At 29.5% G+C, this 14,289-nt stretch overlaps 2 protein-coding genes across 3 annotated transcripts; both read right to left on the bottom strand.

The window, feature by feature from the left end:
- Positions 1 to 4,489: 4,489 nt before the first annotated feature.
- Positions 4,490 to 8,234, bottom strand: LOC101218850 (probable beta-1,3-galactosyltransferase 8). 2 transcript variants are annotated; one of them, XM_011657743.2, is made up of 9 exons: positions 8,148 to 8,234; positions 7,515 to 7,703; positions 7,375 to 7,439; positions 7,125 to 7,297; positions 6,781 to 7,038; positions 6,034 to 6,121; positions 5,090 to 5,215; positions 4,881 to 4,990; positions 4,490 to 4,771 (listed from the first exon to the last, which is right to left on the bottom strand). In XM_011657743.2, exons 2-9 carry the CDS (start codon positions 7,680 to 7,682, stop codon positions 4,623 to 4,625), a joined length of 1,137 nt encoding a protein of 378 aa, XP_011656045.1. In that variant the 5' UTR covers positions 7,683 to 7,703; positions 8,148 to 8,234; the 3' UTR covers positions 4,490 to 4,622. The 2 variants fall into 2 exon arrangements, with proteins under 2 accessions (XP_011656045.1, XP_004141519.1); XM_004141471.3 differs by lacking the exon at positions 8,148 to 8,234 and having other exon boundaries at positions 7,515 to 7,910.
- Positions 8,235 to 11,608: 3,374 nt separating this feature from the next.
- On the bottom strand, positions 11,609 to 12,100 carry LOC101221536 (ethylene-responsive transcription factor ERF022). The gene has a single exon (XM_004141563.1). The coding sequence runs from the start codon at positions 12,098 to 12,100 to the stop codon at positions 11,609 to 11,611; it is 492 nt and encodes a 163-aa protein (XP_004141611.1).
- Between the last annotated feature and the right edge of the window lie 2,189 nt (positions 12,101 to 14,289).

Raw genomic sequence — 14,289 nt, forward strand, 5'->3', positions numbered from 1 at the left:
AAAATTAAAAAAGAAAATTCAACTTAGCCTTGGATATATAGCTTCCATTTGATCCTTTTTCATTTTGAATCGGTCCTTAGACAATTTCGTTTTTGTATTTTAAAATTAAGTGTATCTTTCTCAATTACAAACGTTTGGATTCTTAACAAAGTTTCAAAAGCAAAATTAACAAAGTTTCAAAAACAAAAATAACTTTTTAAATTACGTGGGTTTAATTTAGATTACCTTTTAAAATGTTTAAATTTTAAAAAAAAATCATTTAAAATAAAATTGAGGTGTTTGGTAACGTTTCAAAATGCATTTTAGAAAAATGAAATTGAAAAAATAATGCATTTTAAAGAAAACGCTAAAAGCCAAATTTTGAGAAAATGGGTTTCAAACAAAATTATGTATATAAAGTGTGCTAGAAAAATGTATTATTGAAAAACATTTTTTTCGATACATAATCATTCCTAGATAACAAAGTAAGAAAGTTGAGAGTCGTGTATAGATTTAATTTCCAAAATAAAAAAAAAATCGCAAACAAAATTACTACCAAATCCAACCTAGATTAAAACTAATGATTGAACAACAAAACCAAACCCTAATTCATAGAGATTAATTAAATAAAAACTAAAAAAAAACACATAAAAGACGAAAGTAAGAGAAAATTTAAGCATATAATTAACAAAACTAACAAGAGGATTAGTAGTAATTAATAAATAAATAAGAGTCAAAATAGGGTAAAAATAGGTGAGGGCTAAGAGGGAGAGAGTGAAAGACACGCGCCAGCATGGGAATTAGGGTTTGATTGGGTTTATTAGATATAATATTAATTAGGGTTAGCAATTTGAAAGAAGAACGAAGAAGATGGAAATAATATAATAAAAAAGACCAATGAACGATCCCGAGAGAGGAAAATAATGAGACTAATAAAATAGGGGATATTAGAGGCATTAGTTTGCTCCCAAAGCAATCTTACTTTTTAATTTAATCATTCGTACATATAATATATGATCTTGGGATATTCACTACCATTTTCATATGGTTAAAATATCATTTTGATATTGTTCGGAACGATGGAAGATGATGAAGGTGTTAAGATGGTGTCAACCAACTATTCCGTGCACCGTTTTGGTATTGTTCCATTATTTTAATTCTTTTGCTTTTGATGCATCTTAAGTTTAATTTCTTATAGTTAGTTTAATAATAATTTCTCGTGAGATTATACCATGGGTGAATATACTTTCTCAAAATTTGAAGTAACTAAAAAATGTTTACATTTTTTTCAAAATATCATTTTGATTTCCGTATCTGAGAGTTAATTTTTATCGAAATTGATTATATAATAATAATAATTTTCATGAAAGGAAATTACAATATGTGTGAATACATTATTTTAAAAAATAAAAATTATTGAAAAAGATGTTGTACAATAGATAACAATAAACTATTAGTAGAGATTAAATTTATGGTTTATTGAAAGTATAGAAACTAAAATGATATTTTGATTAGCAAAAGTGTTTAATTAAAGTTTAAAGTGTTTTTAAAAAAGCTCATTTTTATTAAAGCAAAGGGTTTAAAATGATTCTCATAGACTATTTTGAATCTAACTAAAATATAGAGACTAAAATGATATTTTAAATTTTAATTATTAATATTACGATGGAGAAGGGAAAGTAAAAAAATAGGAAGAAAAGTCTCGGATTCAAATGTTCGACCCGGTTTATACTAAAAAAAATAATAAATTGGGTTAGGGTTTAGTTATTTAGGCAATTGGCTGATGCATGGTATGTATATATATTGGTTGCACATGTGACAGAGCATATATTGATCATCTTATGACCTCGATTTTGCCATTTTTGTTGATTCAATTCTACGCCTTATCTCCATGGCCGTCCTTCCCCCGTCCTCTCCTCTCTCTCTCCTTTTGCCTCTTCCTCTCTTCCTTTGTCAACTCTCCATACATAACGCGTTTACATACGAATTTGGACTCCATATCTTTAACCTTCTTCGTTTGAAAATGATTTTGTTTTTAATACTATACTATACGATTTTCATGTTTCCATTCTATTGAAAATGATGATTTACTTGTTGAACTCCAAAATCAAAGAGAAATCACTTTTGTCTTTGATATCTTTATAACGTTCGAGAATCACTCTCTCAAAAGCTAATTTTGTTGTACTATTCACACTTTGTTCTTCTCTTCTTTTTACGAGATTGAAATTAGAAAATTTGTAGGTTTCGTCGTTTAATTTGTAGTGTTTGAAACTCATCATTCTCTTGAACTTTTTTTATGTGTGATTGAGAACAATAAGTATTATTAAAACCAACAATTTATCGAGGAAACAAAAAATTTGTAGATATAAAAGTAGTGCTCATCAACTAAAACGAAAGAGTAAAAAATAAACCCTAATTGTGAGTTTAATTAATTAATCTCTTTGTAATCATTAACCTTAAGGTTGCACAATTTTTTTTTTCTTCTAAATTATGTGTCATTCTTAGATGAAGAAAACGACAATGGTCACATGTAACAAATGTTAGAAATGAAAAAGAGTTATGTAGCATATCATATAACTATAAATGTTAAAATTCTAAGTAATGTATTTAACCTATCTCCGACTATCTAAAATAGATCACACAAAGGTAACGAATTTTTTTAATTATTTCTTATGGTTATAGGGTTATGTCAATATGTTATAAAAACTCAAAAAAATATAATTTATTAAACTCAAATACTATATATTTGCTAGATATATTATTCACTCTGTTTGCATTAAAAAAAAATTGGTTTCAATTTTGATATTTTATTTTAAAGTTTTGATTAATGAAATTAATTAAAATTTGAAACTAAATTTTCCCTATAGTTATAATTGCCAATAAACACTAAACCTAAACTTATCAATGTGTAATTCCAAATATATACTCATTCTAACCTTAGCTTATATCTATTTGTTTTAGTATATTAATGCAATTTTAGAGTTTTAATTTGCCAATTAATGTTTTAATTTGTTTATAATATGATTTATAGTTAGTCTTTACCTAGATGTTTATTTATAATTTTTAAAAAAAAACTTTAAATTAAGATATATATACACACACACATTGGATCCAACTTTCATATTTGTTGGAGCGTGTTTGGCTCGATAATTAATTTTGACATTACCTCCATATCTAAAGATTAGTAATCTAATCCTCACTAAACTAAGTTGTTATTTAATTTAAAATAAAATATAATTAATGAAATTTGTCTCTGTAATTGTATTCCTTCGTTGAAACCCTTTTATGTGAATAAACCATAAAATTGAACCCTCTAATTTTGAAATGTTAACTTTCAAATATTCTCTCGGATTTTGAATCTATTATTCTGTGAAGATTGAAAGAACAAAAACGGAGGTGGGTTGTGAAATGAGACTTATTCAAATACTTATCAAAACAGGTTGTCGTTAACAGTAACAATGTATTATTCTGCAATAAAAAGAAAGAGAGAATTAAGTATTCCAATGGTAATGATGAGAAACAAAACTTGAAAGAGAAGAGAATAAATTCCTTTGTTTTCACATAATTAAATTCTGGGAATTTTAGAGAATGATAAGTTGAATGGAAAAGAGAGAAGAAAGGTTGAAAAAATCAATTACGTAAAAATGAAAGGTTGAACAGAAGAAGAGAATAAAGGGAAGATATAGAGAGAGTAATGAAATTAAAATTGACGCAAAGAATGTCAGCCATACTCCATTTTCTACGTATCATCCAATTCCTTTCTTTTACTTCCCTAACTATCATCAATTATATTTTAACCTAATCTCTCGGTATCATTTATATTTGGATTTCTAGGTTTCAATTACGTTACATTTTCAAAGTTTTAGAGTTTTCTTTCTATTTATTAGATTTAGATTTGAGTTTTATTTTAATTTGATTTTTAGTATGAATTTTTTATTATTAAATATTTACTATTTGTTTGGAGTGTGTTAATGTTTCTTTAATCAATTTAAAAGAATTAAATAAACTAAATAATTTTATCACTTCAAAATTATTTAAAATTAATTAATAGATATTGAAGTCGAATAAGCAAGTAGTTGATGGAAATGATAATGTATAAGTTCTTATTGAAATAAAATTTCAAAAGTAAAATTATAATATTTTAAAATTGATGGACTAAATTAAAACTAAACTTGAAACTTAAACGATATCACCTCCAAAATTTAGATGAAAGAAATAAAATTTCCTAAGTAATTGATGTTAATTAATATAAATATATATATTTGAATTAATAAGTTAATAGATATAAAAGGTAAATTTTTTAAACAAAATAAATTAAAATATCTACCAATTATGACAAAATTTTATATGTTATGAGTGATAGAAATATATAGACTTTGATTGATAATAAAAATTTAAATTTTTTTTGTTTTATGTTGTAAATATTTGGTTAAATTTACTATTTTTGACCATTTTTCAATATAAAAATATATTTAAATTTGATTTTGTTTGAAAAAAAGAGAGAAAGAAATAAGAAACAAAAGTTGGATTTAAATAATTTGATATAAATGATTGATGAAAAGCGGAAGGTAAGTTTCCTTTGCATTTATGAATCAGGGGATTCTTCGTTCGTTGTTTTATTTTTACTCAACAATCTCTTGGCATTAAACGGCGACGTTCCAAATAGCTCCATTGTCCTCTCCACATAACTTATGAACTTCCTTCATTCTCTCCACAGATTCACAAATCCCACTGCACGACCAATCGAATGTCGCCACGCACACATTCCCTCCATTTGATTTTGCCTCACAATCTATTATTTTCAAAATCAAACCAATTAGATCAACGTTAGATACAAACTTATATATCTTTGTGTTCGCATGCATAGATGGTTAATGTAAAGTAGTAAAGTAGTGATCGACCTGGAGGAGTTCCACAACACATGGAACGATCATCGACGTGTTCGACTTCTAAGCCAATTAACCAAGCTCCCAACGACACGTCTTCATTCGCATATCGATGTAATATGGGACTAACCCAAGAGAAAGAAAAGAAGGATGAGGTTTGGATGCAGTTAGTTAATATTAGAAGAAAAGGGAAAGGGTTAGTTAATAGTTGGAATGTTACTTACAAATTAAGTGAAATGTAGGCAGCAAGGTCTTTAGAAATGGCATAGATTTGGCCAGTGGCATGCCTAAAATACTCATTCCCTTCTTCTCCAAATTTCCAATGCTCTGGCTCATGATACTTTAATCCCCTGCCCCCATCCATCCATTTTTTTCCATATTAATAAAGGTTCCATTCTATCCTTCTAGATTCTAAACTTTCAATTTTATCAAATTTATTATAAATTTATAGTGCTATGTTACAATTTTAACTCTATAATAAGTCTTCGTCTTAAGTACTATTTTAAACATGCATGTATACACCCATGCATATATATATGAAAAATCTACATATGCAAACAAGGACAGATCTAGAAAATTTGTTGATAAGATTTTATAGTTTAGTCAAAATAATTTATAAGTGAGTGGTAAGAAGAAGTAAAAAGAAATTAAAAAGCTAAAATGATTAAGTTGAAGTTTTATAAAAATAAAAATATAGTAAAATGAATGAAGTTGAATAGTCTAGCTAGTAGCTTTAAATTAGGTAAGGAAGTGTATAATTATTATTTCTGGAGCTGACAAACAAAGTAACGACTAAACTATCTACATATATTAAAAATTAAATAGTTTTATATATATATATATATATATATATATATATATATATATGTATATATATTATATAAAGACGATAAAATTAAGGGGACTAGAGCTCCTTTGAACCTATACTAAATCGGTCGATGTATGCTAATATATATGTATATGAAAATTTTACGTGTATCGTGAAAAATTGGTAATTTTCTTTTCTAGAGTAAAATTTTTGGATGAGGTGGATTTTAATTCATATATATATATATATATATATATATATATATATATATGTATTTATGTATGTATGTTAGTGTTGAAAGTATTAATATAAGTAATATTTGATATAAATGATATGAGAGAAAGGGGAATGAGAACTGACTTTTGAGAGAGAACTGGGCCTGACTTCATGCAGCCCATGTAAATCCTGGGCTTGGACCGATGCCGTTCTAGCGCTGTCACCAACGCCCCTACACACAAACCTCTCATTTTTAATATTCCAAAAATTGCCATTTTTATAAAGAGATATTTACATTTTGTTATTTTTATGTTTAACAATTTTTTTAAACTCAATTTTAAAAAAAAATCAAAAATTTAAAGGATAAATTATTGAAAATGCCAAAACCGTTGTAAATATAGCAAAATATCATATTCTTTTAACAATAGATAATAGACACTAATAAAAGTCTATCAATATTTATAATCGTTAAAATAGATAATTTTACTTTATTTTATAAGTATTTTGATTTATTAAACTATATTTGAATAATTGAAAATGTCACCCAAAAATTAAAACTTTATAAAACCAATTTATTTTAAAATGTACTTTTAAAGTGTTATTTTCATAGTTAAAAAAAAAAGATATTTTGAGAAAAATAAACTTTTCAATAATAACAATTACATCTGTAAACTTTTAAAAAATACAAAATTAAATCAACAAACAATAAAAAAAAATTGAATCTTAAAACTTATAAAATCAATTTGAAAATCCAATTTTAAATTTTGCATTACTTTGATGGCTTAGCTTTTAATTTGAAAGTTAAAGGCTTTTAATGGGAAATGTGACATTGAATGTTTTGATGCGTAACGTATAAAATTCAAAGGAATTCAAAACTTTGTTTGAATTTACCCAAATTGACATGAACATCGTCGTCAACCTTCACGTAGAACTCTGCCGCCCAAAGAGCCACCGCCGTTGTGAAATACAGCCGTGTCTTCGTCGACAATTGATGATAATCTTCCACATGCCTCAGCCGTAGAAAGTCACCATGTTCCTCTTCCTCCTCATCTATCGCTCTATCTAATGCTCCACCTGGCCTTCCACTCTTTCCTATCACGAATCGAACTACAATCCCCTTTTCTTTCTCCATTTTCTTCAACGATTCTCCTGCGCCCATCATCAATTGTTCAATTCCACGCCCATTTCTTTCTGTATTTTTTTTGTTTACGAGTTAAGGTTTCGGTTTTACGGACCTCGAGGCATCCACGTTTCTCGAATCGAGTCTCGGCGTTTCTTGCTACTGAAGGCCGTATTGATTCCGATCACCACAAACGCCTTCTCTGGCGGGAGCGGCCTCGAATTCCTCCCGTTCGTTCGAGATAACGCCATTTCCATCTCCCAATTTCCGAACGTTTTCTCCAGAGATCTGACCAAACAAAGCTTTTAAAAGAGAATTCAACAACGGAATCCAACAAAAGTTTCGGTATAATCGATTTTCCTTACTGAAGTGCTTGATGTGTTTTTGTAACTTCCACCATAATATCCTGGTCATTCGATTCCACTAATTTCTGCAGAAAAATAAAAAGAATCACGTTAACATTACAGTTTTACATCAACAGGAGTTCAAAATTTGTGAAACTCACTCGTTTATGATCACAATCTGGAGTGGCTGCTTCAAGATTTTCAAAGTGGTTATGAAACTGAGGATCTTTGGTTTGAATTCTGTTGCGTCCAGTGAAGAGTGATCCTGCAAGAAAGCTTGCAAAGCATAGGACCAAGGTGAGTTTACCATTCATTGGCTTTCCCCTCATTTTTCTCTGCGTTTCTGCTTCCTGTTTTAGCAACTAAAATTGTTCAGCTTCACCTACAACATTCTCATTGCTTTGCTGCAAATGGTTACTTATAATTCATTTATGCATATACATATAGACAGATATATAGATCGTAGAGTTTAGGGATTGTGTCTTCATTTGTGGATTCATGGGTTTATTAAGTAATAAAAAATAAATTCTGGGTTGTAGTGGGACGTTTGAGACTTAAACATACCGTATGGGGGATCTTTAAGATAGGAATGATGAGATGTTTTTATATGAATTATTGTTAGGTAATAATGGGGGGATGCTTCAAAATTGAATTAAAGTTGAAGTAAATGCAATTAGGCAAAGGGAGAGGAGGAGGAAGAGGTTGGCAAATGGAGGCTTGGAAAGTTTTGAAGAGTTGAAAATAGGCCAAAAAGATGATCAAAAGTGTAATACACAAGTAGTTAGGTAAAGTACCTTGAAAATTAATGATGGGGATTGAATTGAGGAATTAATTAGAGAGAGAGAGAGGAAGGGATTTTGAAGTTTTGAGTTTTAGAATTGAATGATTGAAGATTATAAGAGGAGAAGAAGATGGAAGGAAGATCTAAGAAGAGAGGGATGAAGTGTAGAGAGGTAGTTAATTCATGTGTAGTGTGTGGCCCAACAAACTGTTTGCTAAACCTTAACATTCTAATTCTTAAGCTCTGTTTTTGGGAAGCATCAACATGTACACTCTCTCCTAACTTAGCTCACATTTTCGCTAATCCTATACTATTTGACTGTCAAGAAAACTCGGAGAGCTTTTAGAGTTCTTTGATTTGGTATATGAATTTTGCTGTATGCTCTTTAGATTATTGAATTCCATGACTATTCATTTCACAAACTTGTTTCTTAGACTGTTTTTGTTTTTGGTTTAAGTGATCCAAATAGCAGAAATTTTGAAAACAACGTTTTCATATCTGGATTTTGAATTTGAAATCTTGATGTTAACTTAGATGAATACAATATTTCATACTATAAACCTATTTCATCCGTGTCAAATTAAATTATGTATAATATAATATGGTATACATAATATGACCTTCTAAATTAAAATTCATATGCCAAACACAAGCATTTTTAATCACTCGTTCTCTGCTGTTTCTAGTTGATTTCTAGTTGTAAGTTTAACAAGAGAAACTTTATCCTCCTTCAGGAGGTTGGTACTGATAGGATTTGATTTTATTATAATCATAATTTCTTTTTAAAAAATACGAGCATAGTTAAATTGGTTCTACCAAAGTCGATGTCATAGGCTTGATTCCCTCATATCACGCATTGCCAAAAGAAAATTGCCAAAAGAAAATAAAAAAAAGTACTACTCAAATAAAATTTATAGCCTAAAAACACAGGCTGATACATTATTTAAAAATAGTTGAGCTTTAACTTGATATGTATCTAATAGCTAGAGCCCAAAACTATTCTTATCCTTTCCAAATCTATTATTGAACACATTCTTAGCCGTGGTTTAAATCTTATTTTGGTACATGAAAATTTTAGGATTATTCTATTTTGACCTATATGTACAAACATTGTTTAAAAGTGAAATTATTTGACTCTAATATATGTACCTTGGCCTGCATTGGGGACAAGCGGGACTGGGTGGATAACTATTAGGTTAGGTGATAAAATAATAGCAAATATCAAAGGAATGTTTGAGACACTGAGTTGATTATTATATTTCGTCTGTTATAATAGTTTGTGTTTGGGTACAAATTATTTTAGTAAAAAAATTATTTTCTTCTCCCTTATAACTACATTAAAATAATTTTTTATTTGTTATTTCCTACCGTTCATGAATGAACATGTTAAACCGATTATCAAGCTTGGGGAGTCGCTTAGCCCTCTATGACCCCTCAACGGTTGGTTAGGGGAGATGAGCCCTCATGGCATGCCCACGTCACTATCGCCTGGTTAACTACCCCCAACTATCGAGGATGAGTAGATCCGAAGCCCCACTCCAAGAAGTTGGAGAAAGCCATGAGGAAACAAGGGGCAGTGGAAGATGAGCATCCTCGAACTACACTCTTTTTGTGTTTTTTCTTGAATTACTCACCTTTTGAAGTAATAGACTTGCTATCATATTGGTGCAAGGATCTCTTATTCGGATCATCTCAAATTAGACTAGAGAGACTTTAGGCCAAAGCACCCACGAGGAATTAGCTCAATGTGTTCGAGATTTGAATGCCAACTATAGTCAACAACGACGAGCGATGGTAGCAACAATGACTACTACTATCTTTTTGTTGAAAAAATATGCATGATTATTGTTTTGTAAATTCTATAGTTTTTTTTATCATGTAATATGCATTTTAATTTAATTGAGTCTTATATCTTAATTTTTTTTCTTCTATTCTTGCAACGTTTCTATAAAAATGATTTGCTTTTAAATGTACATTTTAAAATTTATATATACTAAAAATATAAAAATATTTGTTTTTTTTTCATATTTGGTACAATTTGAAAAATAGATTTAAAAAATAACATAAAAATAATTTCTCATACAAACTTGCCAAGAAAGTGGGTAGCAAATGCTTGGCTTGCTTCTCCATTTACTTTTGTTTTTTTTCCCCTTAGTTGTTCGGTTGAACCTCTCGAACTTTAAAACGCTATGCTTTTACTTTTTGTTATGTTTTGATTAAGTATTTTTAAGTTTTAGAATGTTACCGTTTTATCTTAACATAATAGAGTTTTGTTCCAACTTGTTACTTTTAGTTTCAAAATAATTAATATTTTTATTTTTTATATTTAGTTTCAATACTCATTTTCATTAATATCAATTTAAGTATTTCAAAATAAAGTACGAACTATAAATTTTAAATTTAATTAATTTTGATTGACTATAATTGATTTAATTTTATAGATTACTCTAAATAAGTGAAAATTGAAACAAAATTTAAATCTCAAGATTAAAATTGTAACTTTGATTAAAGATTAAAAATAGGATATTTTAAAACTGATTAAATTAAAACGAAGCTCAAAACTCATACAGATCAAAAGTTTTTTTTTTCTTATACATAACATGTCTTCTCTCTTCTTCTCCTTTTTAATCACAATAAGGCTTTTGGAGTAAATACAAACAACCATAATTATATAATTATATAGTACCTAAGTCTTTATTACTATCTACGTTAATTATATATATAAACAAAATGAAAAAGGAAAAATTAATCCTCTACCCTAATTAGGGTAGAATTGGGACCATTATATACATATAGATATTAATTCTATGAGCTCCAAATTTGTATATTTATGAAACATTCTATAGGATATGGAACAATAATCATTAGTTGTTTTCATTCCATTATAGCAATTCTTCTACGTTTGAATAAAAATGACACTTGTGAGAGTTAAAATCGTAATGAAACTTTCTTACTAATTTTAATTGTCGAAATTTGCAATCGAGTTTTACTTTACTTTATAATTTTGATATATGTCGATCTCGTAATTTAATATATATATAAATTTTAGTTCAATGATAAATACTATTTAAGTTTTAGGTTTTATTATATTTGAGTCTTTATGCTTTTAATCTCGTGGGTCGTCAAGTTGTTTTCATTTCATGTTGTCTAATACCGACCGTTCTTCGTGACCCTGAATCCTAATTAAATAATATAATAAGATAAAAGCACATTTGTACTTGCAAATTATAATGGATTTTTCCATCTATGGAAAAGTAGTCACCATCAATATATCCAATCATTATCATCAAAATAATGCAACAAGCAACCATCTATATGGTAAGCCAAAAACAGAGAGAGTTAAAAAATATATGTCAACAATTTATTTCCTTTCTATGAATGAATCGAATTCTTTCTTCACATTCATATCCCAAAAGGAAAATACACAATTAATCTATCTTTGTCAATTGATTCAAATGTTTAGTTAAAAGAAAATTAGAAATAGGTTGGTAACAACAACAAAGGGTCTTCTTCATTCAAGGCTGGTCCAAAGCCAAGTAGACCCAACCTCAATGGACTCAACAATGGTACTTCCTTCACTTGCTCGAACATCGTCGAACTCCATCCGCTTCTCGTCCCTTGTTGATCTCCATCACCCTCCATCGTCTCCATCGTCCTCACTTGCGCCGCTGCCTTTGCTGCTGCCAATTGAATGTGTTCTCTCGAGCACGACTCCGGTTGTGGGAGCGAGCTCACAGAGTCAGGGAAGTTGAGAATGGCAGAGGTACCTCTCAAGAATGCTGCTGCGGAGTCATAGGCACGTGCCGCCATCTCGGGGGAGGCAAAGGAGCCAAGCCATACTCGCGTCTTCTTCCCCGGTAGCCGTATCTCGGAAACATAGCGACCCCAACTCCGCTTGCGAACCCCTCGAAAGGGCTTCGTAATCGAACCGCTAGCTCCGAGATGCCGCGGTTGAGCTTGAGTCATTGAGAGTAATGACTAGAGATGGAAGAAGAAGGAGCAAAGAAAGTGAATTAGGATCAGTTGTTGCATTGTAAAGTTGAATATATTGAGAAATGGTGACTTGAAGTGAGTGAGAATATGTATATAAATGGTGAGTACTTTTGGAATGAGAATGAGATTTTGGGTTTGTTTTTGTTATTTTATGTTTTGACATTTAATTTTTGAGGATATATATTTGCTTATTTGGTAACTTAGGTAATGAGAAACGTTTTTTAATTAAACATTAAAACTTTTATGTGAGTTTGTTGCCAAATTAAGGATTATATTACGGTTGCTTTAATTTCTTCACTTTGCTCTCATTCTTCATTCCTTATAGAGACTTGAACCAATTATTTATATATATATGGAAGGAAATTGTTTTAAATGAATTAATAAAATAATTCAATGTAGATAAACAATGATATTTTGCTATATTTAAAAATAAATTTTAGTTTATAAGTTATGTTTTCTCTATCTTCATTCGAATTGTGTATATGATGATTTTTTTAGTTAAAATATCAAACTGTGTTTAGATTTTGAATTTGTCGAAGGAAAGTTTTTTTTTTTTATAGAAAAAGATGCATCCAGACATCTCCACTAGATGGACACTCACTTAGCACCCTCATCATCCCCATTTCATTAATATAATCGAAAAAAGTACAAGAAGTAAGGGCAATAACAAAAAAGGACTAGAGAGAAGCCTAAACAACCCAACAAATACAAATCTAGTCAAAAGCATTGAGATTTAAAGCTATTGTGCGATAAGAGCTTTGATATCTTTCCAAATATCAGAAGGGGATTTCTATTTGTCGCTGAAAGTTTTATTGTTTCTTTCAAGCCAAATGCTTCATAGAGTGGGATAGTAAGAGAGTTGAATAATATGATCTCCTTTTTGTTTTTTTGTTTTGCCCTACTCACATGCTTACATAATAAGGAGACATTTTGACGGTGGTTGTTCCAGTTTAGCAGCCGCTTCAATCTTTTCCGTATAGATATGGCAAATGGACAAGTTAAAAAAAGATGTTCTCTGTCTTCTCTGTTTCTTCTACACATCACACACTAGTTAGGATTTAAGATCATTTGGGGAGCCTTTTTTTGTAAGTTTTCAACCGTGTTGATGCTTTCGTGGACAAGAGACCATATAAAAAATTTACACTTTTTAGGAATGCAAGATCTCCATAAATTTTGGTAAATGGCCGGTTCGTATATATTCATACCTCAACCGATGTGGATCACCTTTTTTTTATAGATGTGGATCACCTTTTTTTATAATATAAAGGAGTATCCCGACCACAACCTTGATTCGGAACAGTTAGGGAGGATTTAAGTTCATCTCATTGTCTAACTTAATTCTCAGCTTTGAAAAGTCATTTTTGATTTACAAATCTCCAAAAAGCCATTTACCGAGGAGAGCGAAATTTGTATCCTTTAAACGGCTGATCCCAAGCCTCCTGAAAATTAAGATTTATTTCCTTGAAAATTAATAAGTGGTAATATGAAAAGTGGGCACATTTGATTTGATTATATTTGTTTTTGTCTACTTATGTTATGTTATCACAATGTAATGTAGGACTCACGATTAAATATGTGGTAAGGAAACATAATTCAATTGCGGAAATCTTAGGGTTAATTTGACTGCATTTGAGAACTACGAGGGATATTGATACTAAAGTATAAACAACCTCAATCATAAACAAATTTCATGAGTTCACCCGAAATAACCCAAATCCAACCCGAACAAACTTGAGGTTGTTATTATTTTTATAAGGTATGTCTTTTATCAATGATGTAATTATATGTAAAGATATTTATTTTAAGTCTTATTTATTTTCATCATTTTTCTAGATAATAATTCTCCAAAAATTCTTAAAAACAACTTTACCACTCTAGAGAGCAAAATTTCATTATATAACTTGAGATTGAATTCATCATCTTAATTCACTTATTTTTAGAATAAAACTATAATTAAATGATTCGAGTAACTCGAACCAACTCAACTCATATATTTCATGGTTGGGTTGGATTGAGTTCATCTTTTTATAAAGATTATTTGATAGAGTTGATTAAATTTAATTACAACCTAAACTATAGAATTGTATTTAAAAAGTACTTCAACTGTTCCTTCTCTTTCCAAACTCCACTATATGCTGTGAAGTCACTCTCAAAACACAATC

This window comes from Cucumis sativus, chromosome 5, assembly GCF_000004075.3.
Source record: "Cucumis sativus cultivar 9930 chromosome 5, Cucumber_9930_V3, whole genome shotgun sequence".
In the NCBI taxonomy this organism is placed as follows: domain Eukaryota; kingdom Viridiplantae; phylum Streptophyta; class Magnoliopsida; order Cucurbitales; family Cucurbitaceae; genus Cucumis; species Cucumis sativus.